The sequence below is a fragment of the Anastrepha obliqua genome, chromosome 2, assembly GCF_027943255.1.
Source record: "Anastrepha obliqua isolate idAnaObli1 chromosome 2, idAnaObli1_1.0, whole genome shotgun sequence".
NCBI classification, from domain to species: Eukaryota; Metazoa; Arthropoda; class Insecta; order Diptera; family Tephritidae; genus Anastrepha; species Anastrepha obliqua.
This window is the reverse complement of record NC_072893.1, coordinates 28886070-28897553: the sequence shown is the minus strand read 5'-3', so window position 1 is coordinate 28897553 and position 11484 is coordinate 28886070. Positions and strand designations below refer to the sequence as shown.

The following is an 11484-nucleotide window of genomic DNA, read 5'->3' as shown; positions in this document are numbered from 1 at the left end:
AACATTGAGGATGAATAATAATAAAATGAAGAAAATAAAATATGAACTTTATAGCAATATTATAATGAACCTACAATTATCCCGCTGCTAATGCTGCTTTCGTCTTATTCTCTCTCAGTTTGCTTTACGGAAGGTTTCACTTCTATCGCGTCTAACCGTTAGACTGGTATTTTTTTTTTTTTTAACTTACAGCTTCGCTAGCTTTAAACTAAAAAAAAAATAGAAACCAGCACCTAACTTAAAAATTTTCGCATTCTGGGTACAAAAAAGCACTAAATTTATTGCGAAGAGCAAATGGTTGGCAACACTGCACAACTCAGCTAATGGACAACACGCACTCTCTGATGGGCGCAACCTTGTTTCTATCATTCTTGGTTTTGCCGATATTATCAGGCAACACAAATACAACGTTTACCAACACTAAATCGGGAGTTTACCAATCAATGCTCAAAAATACACAGCACACAACACTTTCCCAGTCAAACAAAAAGAAAGCAAACAACCAATGAAGTTCTCCAGCGTATTGGCAAAAATCAGCCTATAGATCTATTATGCTGCCATTGGATTATCGCTACCGTGATATTGCTCGCGCGATTAGATAAGAAGGTGATAATTCGTATAGTTTTTAGGTGGCTTATCGGCAATCTATAGTGGTGCTACTTTTCGCATACGTATGAGTTTGGCGAGATGCTGACTACAATTTAGTTGCCGCATTGACACGTACAGCAGAAAGCAGCTGCAGCGGATGGCCATAGTGATATAAAATAACTAAAATCGAAAAAAATGTGTGTAATATTTTTCTATGCGAATTCAAATCCCACCTCTGGTGGATACAAACTTATATTAGCGTCCAATCGGGATGAGTTCTTTGCGCGTGATACACAGGACGCAGCGAAATGGGCTAACGCCGATCATGTCTACGGTGGTAAGTATAGATTTATGAGCAAATATTTACCGATTTTTTTAATAATCTCTTCTTCAGGTATTGACCTGGAGCCAGGACGTGAAGGTGGCACTTGGCTGGCGGTGGGTGGGCATGGCGGTGTCTTTAAAATAGGTGCACTACTCAACTTGACAGGAGAGCCCAAACCGAGGAATGCTGTAGGTAAGCACTAACAACTGAACCACTTAGCCGTAAGACGTGCCTAACTTTTGTTACTTTGCCTACTACTAAACTTTTACCTCTAACTGAACGCAAACATACACACATGCATGCAAACATTATCCAACTTATCTTGAAATCAACGAACCCCAATGGTGTTGCCCTTGCTTGTGGTTCATTAATAAATTAAATTTTATTATATACTCCGCTTATCAACATCATTTGCGTTAACGTTTAATGCTATAAAAATAATTTGCCAACCAATTCAAACCTATTCCAATATTCATACACACACACATGTAGCTACAAACCATAACATAATGCACTACAATCATAACCACAATAAGGCTGACACCACAAGTAACAGCAATCCTGCAGTCACATCCTCAATACTACACAACGAACATTTTTTGTTAGGCCGTGGCATGATCGTTTCGGACTTTGTCACTTCCATGGATGATTGCAACATACAAAGCTACAATAGTCAACTGCTGGCCGAGTGTACTAAGTACAGTGCTTTTAATTTTGTTTCAATCGAAATTGGGTTAGTACTAAATGTAGTTCGTCACGTTTGGGTTATGCAAATGGAAAAAATCAGAATAACTTTCACATTTCATATTTCAGCGTACCAAGAACACCAGCCAATATTTTGTTGCTAAGCAATTCACCGCCCAGCTTGGAGCAGTTCGATGAGGGTAAATGCTATGGATTTGGTAACAGTCTGGCTACGACGCCTTTTCAAAAGGTTGTCAATGGGCGTCAACGTTTTCAAAACATTGTTGAATGTTTTTACAGCAAGTTAGCCACATCTCCGGCGGAGTCTGCGTATGAGATTCAAACTGAACTTGTCACAAATTTGAAGAATCTACTAAAATGTAAACATAAGTTTTGGCCTGACGCAGAATTGGAACGGCGCGCTCCCAATTGGGGTGAGCATTTGAGTGCGCTCAATGTGAACGTACCGTCGTCTGGCTACGGTAGTCGCACACACACAGTGATACTCATTGATGAGCATAATAAAATGCACTTCTACGAGGAAACGATGAGTGGACTCGATCCTGACGGCGATTGGCGACAAACGCATATTGAAAAACAATATTTTCTGAATCAGAACTAAAGTAATGTGACTGCGCATGCTAAATTATGCATGTTAAGGTAGTGACGTTAAAACTGAAAAGCCTCATATTATAAGCTTCAGACTCAAGGCGAATTGTGTATTATTCTTGCTTCAGACTCAGGTGAAATTACTAAAGTATTTCGTGCTAACGTAAAATATAATAACAACTAACTAACAAATGAAAACATTTAATTTAATTAGATAAATATTTTTGTCGTGCTTTTATAGCGAAAGTAGTTTAAATAGAGATTTTTAGTTTTATTGTTTGCCACTGTCTAATTTGTAACACTTAACGCAATTGTTTTTAACTGCACGATAATTTTTTTTTTTTATATACATTTACAGAGTTGAAGTTTATCGCATTAGATTTATTGTTTTATTGTTTGTAAGGCTTAGCGACTCTTTGTTTAACACCTTTCAGAGCACCTTTGCGTGCGCCATTTACTATGTTCTTAAATGTGCCTGCATGTTTTGCTCGTTTTCTGCCAGCAAAAAGAGACAAAAAAAAAAAAGAAAGAACAAAAACAAAATTAAAATAAATACTGCTTTCATACAAAGAAAAATCATACCTTTTGTTTAGCGTATTTCGACTGAGTGGTATGTATGCGAAAGGATCGAGCTTGCCTTTCTTCTTCATATCTCCCTTAGCCTTCTTCGTTGTATACTCGCTGCCGGCATAGGCAGATGTTGCTGCAGATTTGCCAGATTTGGCCGATCGCGCCGAGTAGCCGGATTTCATGGATAACGCGTCACTCGCAGCGCCTAAGGGGCGATGTATACCTTTGCCGCCGGCTACATATTTTGAGGCTGTACTTTTACCCGAACGCATGCTAATGGCATCTTGAGCCTTACGTTTGCGGCTTGTTGCCGGTAGTTCCTCTTCTATCGATTGCATTATTTAAAATGGTGACTTCTTTTATAAAAGCATGAATGCTATAAATACGCAGCAGACTTACCATCATCACTGGAGTCAACTTCCATGCCGCGTTTAGGCGCTCTTTTCTTTTCAACAGCTTCGTCGTCAGCGTCATCGCTATCGCTGCTGCTGCTTTCATCGTCGCCGCCACCGCCGCCAGCACCGCGCATTGCCTTATCACTTATAATCAGTCTTCCATCTTCTGCAGTTTTAAAACCACGATTTGGATCTTTATTCTTAGTTTTTGTGCCTCCGGCAACGTTTGTAGACTCATCTGGCCGATTTGCTGGTGTGAAAATTCATTTTAATACGTGAAAGAGAAGTAATAAAGGAATCATTACATACTTAGCACATTTCCAATCGATTTGATATCAGCCAAATCAACAATATCCTCCGGATCTTCACGTATGAACGTAGAGCCGCCGCGTTTTAGTTTCTTTTTCTCAGCTTTATTAGGCACACCGTCGTTTGTATCCATCTCTTCCGGCAAATCAGAATCCGAATCGGCCAATATGTCGTCAATACTGCAACCAAGCACACATATATAAGTTTAAGATTAACAACAAACACACAAAGGCTTAGCACTTACGTTACGCTCTTCTTTTCCAGCCCGGCAACGAAGTCATCCTCTGAGTCATCTTCGTCGTTCTTGTCCTTTTCGTTTAGTTGCTTTCTATTTTCACGACGCATTTGCTTACGTATTTTCTTCAGACGCCGATGTGTTACTTCATCATCGCCGGGCACAAATTTGATTAGTTCCTCGGCAGTGAAACGCTTGCACAGTTTCTTCAACAAATAGCCGATTTGTATGCGACAATAACGTTTGGTGTCTTTGGACATGGCGGACATTGATTTCATCTATTTTTTTTTTTTTTTTGAATTTTAGAAAATTTGAGAATGTATATACGAATTTGTTGCAGGTGCGAGATGAGTAATAAAATACTTACAATTGTTTGCAAATGATTGGCTACCAAAGGTGAGGGCATCACTTTTATAAATGTGATCAGAAACGCCACCGCTGCCTCGGCTTGTGTGCGGGCTTTCTGCACCAGAAATACCAGAATTTGTTCCATTATGAATTCGAGTGTGGTAATGGTTAAATTTTTGCCCTGCTGCTGCACAACCGTGCGGAAGGCCAATATTGTGTTTGTGATGAGCGACTCGTCGCCGGCAAAACCGGCTGTTAGTATGTCGACAAAGTCATTCAGTTTACCGGCTTCCTGTTGATCAGCACATTTAACAGTTAAAATTTAATCAGTAAATTCATCAAATTCAATTGATAATACCTGGTATAGATTGGCCAAATATATGATAAGCTCTTCCGACACATTTTCTTTGCGCGTTGAGAATTCCTTATAAGAGATCACAGCTTCTGGTATCGTTTTCATAACGATTTTGTCATTCACAGTTAGCGATTTGCGGCTTTCAATAAGAATTTTCAGGCATCTACGTAGGAAATAGTGAAATACTACAAATACAGGCGAGAATGAAGAAAATGGGGCGAGACTAACCTCAAACGCGCTGCCTGGCAGACGGCACAACTCGTGGCGAATGCGTCTAAAATCAATTTCTGCAAGGCAATGCTATTTTTACGAGCAAATTTCTGACAAGAAGCCGCGTCTGATGTGAGTATATCACGAAGAAGCCTGAAAATGTAGAGAATAGAAATATGAGAAATTTTTAATTTTTTTTTTTGCCGGGAGACTACAGCACTCAGACACAATTAAGTCCATTGTACTGCACTCGGGTTTTATTTATTTATTTATTATTATTAAAGTCAAACATACAACTATAGGTTGATTGACCTTAAGAATAGTTTACATAAAAGGATTAACAGTAAAATCAAAATTAAAATTATAGATAGTAGTAAAGAAGTGTAAGTTGGAGAAAGTATTAAAAGGAAAGTAAGGTAAAAATAGTAGTAGTAGGAGTAGGGATTAATAGGAAGAGATTTAAATAATGTGGAACCATTTGAGTACATTCAGCAATTTTCGGCAAGGTAGCGAAGCAATTTATTTTTGAAACACGAGCTTTCTTTTATACGTTTAATTTTGTAAGGTAAGGTATTCCAAAGACGGACAGAGAACACAAAGTATTGACGTTTAGTCACCAAAAAACTGTATTTCATCGGGACTAAGTTTAACGAACGGCAGGACTTTGAAGGCATAAGTCGATCTTTGAGGTATCTGGGTTTCTGAGTGTTTATAATCTTGTGGAGTAAAACTAAAAATTTAAACCTAAGCAAGTCGTGAAAGAATACGGAAGCAATTTTTTTCGCAAATACAGAAATATTAACCTTTTTGTACAGTACACGTATCTTGTAATGTTGTTATACAAAACATTAAGCTTACTATGACACACACTATCACAAGGAGTATATAACTCACTACGATACAGTAACGTTGGTAACAAATACGTTTTAGCTAGTAGCAGTCGAATGTTTACTGGTGTTGAGTTGTCCATAAATTTCGGAGCACATCATAAACTTTGCCTATGCCAGTAAAGATGTAGTTGCTCCATGTCAAAGTTCTATTAAATGTAACCCCTAAATGTTTAACATTGTCCACATATTTAATCACAGCGTGACTTGTATATAGCCGTCGAGCTTGATATATTTTTGGTAAATAACGATACATTGGGACTTATCAGGATTAAGAATTAATCCGTTGTCAGAAGCCCACTTGCTTGTGAGGCTCAAGTCAGAATTCATATTACTTATGCAAATATCAATACAGCTAATGGGGCAACTAACATATAATTGAACGTCATCAGCATATACATGGACATCACTATATTTAATCACACCGAACAAATCGTTAATGTAGAAGACAAATAAAAGAGGGCCAATGATAGAGCCTTGAAATTTCCACGACAGTCGGTTCTACGTTACCGAAACGACCCAGATTTATATCCGGCCAAGAACTGTCACTCCAGCAGCATTCACCGTATGTAAGTCTGGGCATTGTTTATGCTGCTACAACAACAACAAGGGCCAAGGATAGAGCCTTGAGGTACACCTCTGGTTACAGGGGTTCCCTTTTTAATTATCTTTAAATCTCGACCTCCGAAGAAATCTGAGTAGATCTTGCGAAGGTGGTCGCTTCTTAACACATTAGTGCCAAAGAACTCAAGCCTGATCGGTCTTATCCGGCCAAGGAGCAGCATTCCCCGTAAATGTATGGGAAATGTTTATGCTGCTACAACAACAACAACCTCAAGCCTGATTCGCGTGAAGGCTAGGTAGACGCACAGAAAGTGGTTCGCCGTCTCATACTCCTCTCCACATGCTGGGCAGAGTGCACTGTCTGAGCTGTCCACCTTTTCCATGTGCTTTGCCCATAGAAAGTGGCCCATAATCAGTCTAACCAGCTGCCTACAGCCCCCTCTGCTTAGTGACAGGCGCTACTGCCACAGGCGGTCGCACATGACAGTTAACATCAGTGCGTTGACTTACTCATATGTGCGACGTTGCTGCTTTTTCAGTTTCTGTTCATCTTTAGCCACCAGCTTAGACTTCTCGTTCTTCAAAACGGGTACAATAAAGGCTTCGAAGAAAACGCGTATAACTTCGCAAGTTTGGAAGATTAGCAACACAGCGTTGATATCAAAAATAGCGTCGTACTCAAATGTGCCAACAGCCGTGCTGGACAGCTGTGTCTTTGCAGTCTCGAAAAGCTCCTTCAGCACATCTTCAGGTGTTCTTGTCAGGTACAACTAGCGAATGGAGTCGAAAAATACAAACACATTAGTGACGATGTTTCCTATAAACCTTCTGCATTATCAGTACCTTAATCACATCCAATCCTTTTTTGCGCAAATCCGCCTCGTATGTGCCATTGGGCTTTTGCGTGTATATATTGAATAAACGCGGTAGGAAATTTTTGGAGTACTTTGCCAGGACTTCTTTGATTTCCGCGCTCTCCTCATTCGAAATCAACTCAGTCAAACCATCGTAAATTGGTGCACGGAACTCTGGATTATTATCCAAGGCATTGCCTAGAGTAGGCGCAATTAAGCGTAGATTTTCTGGATCTACTGGCTCTCGGCAAAAACCTGGTAAAAGACCCCACAGTTGGCAACACAATAACTCGAAAGTATGTGACAGCGTCTGTTGCTTTTCTTGAGCGTACTTATGCCATTTGTTGTTGCAATCCAAAGCCAAGGGCAAAACAAACTCCTTGAAGAACTTGAAAGAAGCGCCTTTGGTGCCCTCCCGCATCAGCGGTAAGAGCCATGAACGGTCTAGCAAAACCTCACCTTTGCTATTGGTTAGTGGAATCGTTTTCAAAGCATTTTCCAGGCCCATGGATTGTATTGCCGCTATTATGGAGTGCTCTATTTGTACACGCAAAGCGCTTTGTGTGTCGTAGCGCTTCGATAGTGTGAGTAGTGAGGGTGAGAGTTCTTTGCTACAAAATTAAGAGACGTGTTTAGGCAAGCATTTAATAAAAAGTCCAAATAAAATATGGTAAAAGCTACCTACCTAAAATACCTGCCACAAACTTCAAAAACGATCGTGAATATAAGAATAACATGTTTGGCCATTTCGCCGAAGGGCGCGCTTAGCACCTTCTCAAGCGAAGCGATGATCCGCATAATTGGTATGCGATAAACTTCAGCCTTTTCTGGTGTCTCGCAAGCCGACTTGACACATTCGTATAACAACTCCTTAATGCAATTCGACACGCTATTAATGATTTCCGCGCGTTCGGACATCCACAAATCAGTGGCGCAGATTTCGAAAAAACGCGGTAACGCATTCATACATAAATTCAAGTCCAACGAGGCAAGATGAATGTGCCCCTCTTTTAGCACCGTAATCCAAGCTATTGTTTGACGCACATCAGCGCGATCGGGACGATACTCATGTATGGCAGCCAGCAACTTGGCGCATAATGGCCCATTCAAATTGGTCGTGCGTGAGGCAAAAAGCGCGTGCAGAGTTTGGAAGCAAGTGGTGCGTATGAGCACGTTAGCAGCGGTCATAATGGAAAGTAAATTTTCGCAAATCGAGCGTATGTCTTCCGTTTTAAGTCCGTTCAAAATGTCTTTGAGCAGTATTAGCGTATGCAGCACCGTTGTTTGTGAATTGGTCAGCACCTCGGGTTTAAATTGGTTCAAACAGAATTTTGTTATACGACTGCTGGCTGGGTGGCTTGTCACTTTTGGCTGCTCCACAGTAGTATTGTCCTCTCCTTCTTCTTCTGCATCTTTGGCAGGACGCATGAATGAGCTGCCATGTACGATGGACACGATAGCATGTTGAGCAGCTTTGCGTACCTACGCATACAATTCCAATGTTTGAATTTGTTTTGAACAAAAAATTTAAGAGGCGCACATACCTTAGGCTTCGAATGTATAGTAAATGATAGTATAGCGTCAATATATTGCCAATTCGAAGAATAAGTCCACGTCATGTAGTCTTGCGCACAAAGCAACACGGACAAGCAGCCAATTATCTGTAATTAGTAACAGAAATTAAATGTTTTCAACAAAATAAAAAACAAAACATATTACTTACATATTTGACAATATTCTGATTATTAGACTCCATAAAGCGTTGTAAGCACGCTAAAAACGTTTGTGCGGTCTCGCCGAAACGTTTGCGCAACACCGCATCTGGCACCGATTTGATGCCCATAGACAGCAACGAAATCCCAGCAATGATGTCATTGTCTTCCGTGCTGGCCTCAATTTGCTCCATGAGCAGTATGAAATACTCAGTGGATGACTCTGTGCCACCGCGTTCGCGTATAATTTCCGTTAGCGCCGTTAAAATAGCTAACATTTCTTTATGCAACTCGGATGAAGCACGAAAACCCACTAGCAGCTTTTTAAAACTCATATTGCTGCAGGCACTATAGTTGGAAGCAAATGTTTTGAATGTTTTAAAAGTGCCTTGTTGCGATTCCGACATGGTTTCATCTTCCAGTCCATCGTCGCGCAGACTAAATGACTTCAGGCTGCCGGCCACATCGTTGACTGTAGTCGTCTCGGCATTATAAGCCAGACGCTGATCATGCTTCAGCACCGCATTCAAAGTGAGTGCGTTCGGATTGGAGGTATCCTCAGGTGGTGCTGCAAAATACAATCAAAAGCTAAATCATACGCATATTAATCGAATTTATTACTTATTTACATACCTAAACTCAAGTTTGGCTGGAAAAAACGCGATTTGGCTTTTAAACGGTGCTTCATTTGCTCAGGATTTGAAGTGGACGATTGTCCTTTGCTCCATGTTTTGCCCTTTGTATGGCGTTTCAGTTTTGAACGAAATTTCCCCATTTATTCAAATTTTGAAATTTTTAATTTTTCAGAATTCTTAAATAGCACTGTGAAAACAAAAACACGTGTTGCCGATGTATTAAGCTAACGAAAAAGAATGAGAACTGCATAGAATGTCAGTGAAAAGGAAAATCTGAGTATTTTGAGAGCTACTGCGAAATAAGAACTAAATGAAAGTTTATAATAGGGGCATTCAGACTTTACTCGGTAAAGTGGCAAACCCGAATTCGGTAAGGCTATCCACATAGTGTTTGTATAATGTTTCGAGTGCCGAAAACGTAATACTAATTTGTCTTGTTGGCAAACCTGCTTAAGGGGACAGATACCTGTAAAAGGCCATATTTTCTCTGATTTTCGTTAAAATTATTTAAAGTGAAGAAGTCAATATATTTTTTTCAAAATTGGCATACAGATTATTTATACATTAATATAATATAAAATTCTTTTTTTTATTTTAATCATTTAAAATGACGGACGTACCCTCAATTCTTCCAGGAAGGTCGCAGCGGGGCTTCTCAATCAGCGAGCATTGTCGCATCGGCGTCAGTGACCTGAATACAAAAAACCAAATTTTTTTCGTTTATTAATGTCATAATTTCTACATGAATTAAAAACAAATGGAACAAAGAAAATTCACGGAATAAAATGCTAAAAAAATTAATTTTGGGGCGAATTTTCCTATTATTTTTGCCTCGAAAAAATTATTTTTTCGAAAAATGTTTGAAAACTTTAAATGCACATAAAAAGTAATGTCATAAAAAAGATGTGTGCAAAATTTCAGGGAGATCGGCTAATAACTTTTCGAGTTATTGTGTACGCCAATTCGAAAAATATAGTTTTGAGAAAAACGCGTTTAAAGTTTAATACCACGTAACTATAACTCTCCCAGCGCTCGAACGCAAAGAATAGAGTCGTCACGGTTGACGATCTATAATATACGTTCTAAAAATTTTGTGACATATTCTTAAAGGATTATATTAACATTTTATAAAAAAATTTTTTTTTTTTCAAATTTTACAGGTATCTGTCCCTTTAAAGGTCAGCTCTAGACGGGAAAGAACTAAAATCTAAGAGCATAACAATTGGGGGGAGAGTTGGAATTTTTGCAAGAAAAATTTCTATCAGCAGCAAAAAAAAAAAAAAATAATTAACAGAATTATGGTAATGGTAATGGTTGTACGGGTTAGGCTAAAGCCCTTATGCACTGCGACCAGATTGATCTATTGTGCGCCCCTAATTATTTAATTATAATTATTTAGTATACCGAGGAATTGAACCAGTTCCTTAGGAGATCTTCCTCTTCTAGTAGGTACGAAACCAGTATTCTGTGCTTCCTGTGGCCTCTCACAGTTGATGATTAAGTGTGCCATAGACTCCTCTTCATCACAGCAGAACCTGCATACCCCTATTGTGTTAAAGTGTTTCTTACAGGCAAAGTGACCTGTAAGTGCTCCACTGAGTAATCTGAGGCCCTTTTTATCTAGAGTTAGAGCAGATTTTGCTCTGTTGGCATTAAAGTTCAAAAAATTTTTGAAATGATTAAGGCAGCTTGTGCCGTTCCAGTGTTCACTAATTTTAGTTTGGATCCATCTTTTGGTTTCCTGTTTTATATTATTTTTGTTAAAGCCGAAAAATGGTGTTAGCCCCTTTTTTGGCATAAACTTTGTCTTCTCGTTTCCTTCGTGTCCCTCGTGTCCTGATACCCAAATCAGTGAGACTTGATTATGAGTGGCCAGTTCGTTGAGTGCCAAATACTCATATTTCTTTGTTTTGCCAAATAGATTTTTACTTTTCATATAGATACCTTTGTTCTCTCTTCTATCTCTTCGAAACTTATTTCCAGTTAGAATTTGGTTGTAACTATGTGTGTTTTCGAATATGGCCTATGACTATAGGCCAAAGAATTCAAATATGGTAGAAGAAAGTAAATCTACGTTGAACTCTACGGAATATGCCTGGAAAAATTTCTGTGTCCACCGTCCGTTTTTAGAATTTTCTTTTTTGCACATATTATTTATTTCTTATAATTACTTAACTTATACTTAGACCGCCGTAGCCGAATGG

General features: G+C 39.2%; 2 protein-coding genes across 3 annotated transcripts; one reads left to right on the top strand and one right to left on the bottom strand.

Annotated features, from left to right (window-relative positions):
* Positions 1-655: 655 nt before the first annotated feature.
* LOC129237434 (transport and Golgi organization protein 2) lies at positions 656-2782 on the top strand. 2 transcript variants are annotated; one of them, XM_054872188.1, is made up of 4 exons: positions 656-925; positions 983-1105; positions 1520-1646; positions 1727-2782. In XM_054872188.1, exons 1-4 carry the CDS (start codon positions 784-786, stop codon positions 2217-2219), a joined length of 885 nt encoding a protein of 294 aa, XP_054728163.1. In that variant the 5' UTR covers positions 656-783; the 3' UTR covers positions 2220-2782. The 2 variants fall into 2 exon arrangements, with proteins under 2 accessions (XP_054728163.1, XP_054728162.1); XM_054872187.1 differs by having other exon boundaries at positions 1406-1646.
* LOC129237435 (RRP12-like protein) lies at positions 2294-9545 on the bottom strand. Its single transcript, XM_054872189.1, has 14 exons — positions 9279-9545; positions 8657-9213; positions 8478-8594; positions 7619-8415; positions 6923-7544; positions 6590-6849; positions 4647-4781; positions 4422-4581; positions 4083-4355; positions 3725-3993; positions 3481-3659; positions 3176-3421; positions 2789-3101; positions 2294-2701 (listed from the first exon to the last, which is right to left on the bottom strand). The coding sequence occupies exons 1-14, from the start codon at positions 9418-9420 to the stop codon at positions 2596-2598; spliced, it is 4176 nt and encodes a 1391-aa protein (XP_054728164.1). The 5' UTR covers positions 9421-9545; the 3' UTR covers positions 2294-2595.
* Positions 9546-11484: the final 1939 nt, after the last annotated feature.

Coding starts and splice junctions, on each gene's coding strand:
- LOC129237434 (XM_054872187.1), top strand. CDS start 784: ATGTGTGTAATATTTTTCTATGCGAATTCAAATCCCACCTCTGGTGGA. Junction 926..982: donor CGCCGATCATGTCTACGGTG/GTAAGTATAGAT, acceptor TCTCTTCTTCAG/GTATTGACCTGGAGCCAGGA. Junction 1,106..1,405: donor CAAACCGAGGAATGCTGTAG/GTAAGCACTAAC, acceptor ACACACATGTAG/CTACAAACCATAACATAATG.
- LOC129237435 (XM_054872189.1), bottom strand. CDS start 9,420: ATGGGGAAATTTCGTTCAAAACTGAAACGCCATACAAAGGGCAAAACA. Junction 8,595..8,656: donor ATCAGAATATTGTCAAATAT/GTAAGTAATATG, acceptor TACTAATTACAG/ATAATTGGCTGCTTGTCCGT. Junction 3,102..3,175: donor AGTTGACTCCAGTGATGATG/GTAAGTCTGCTG, acceptor TGCAATCGATAG/AAGAGGAACTACCGGCAACA.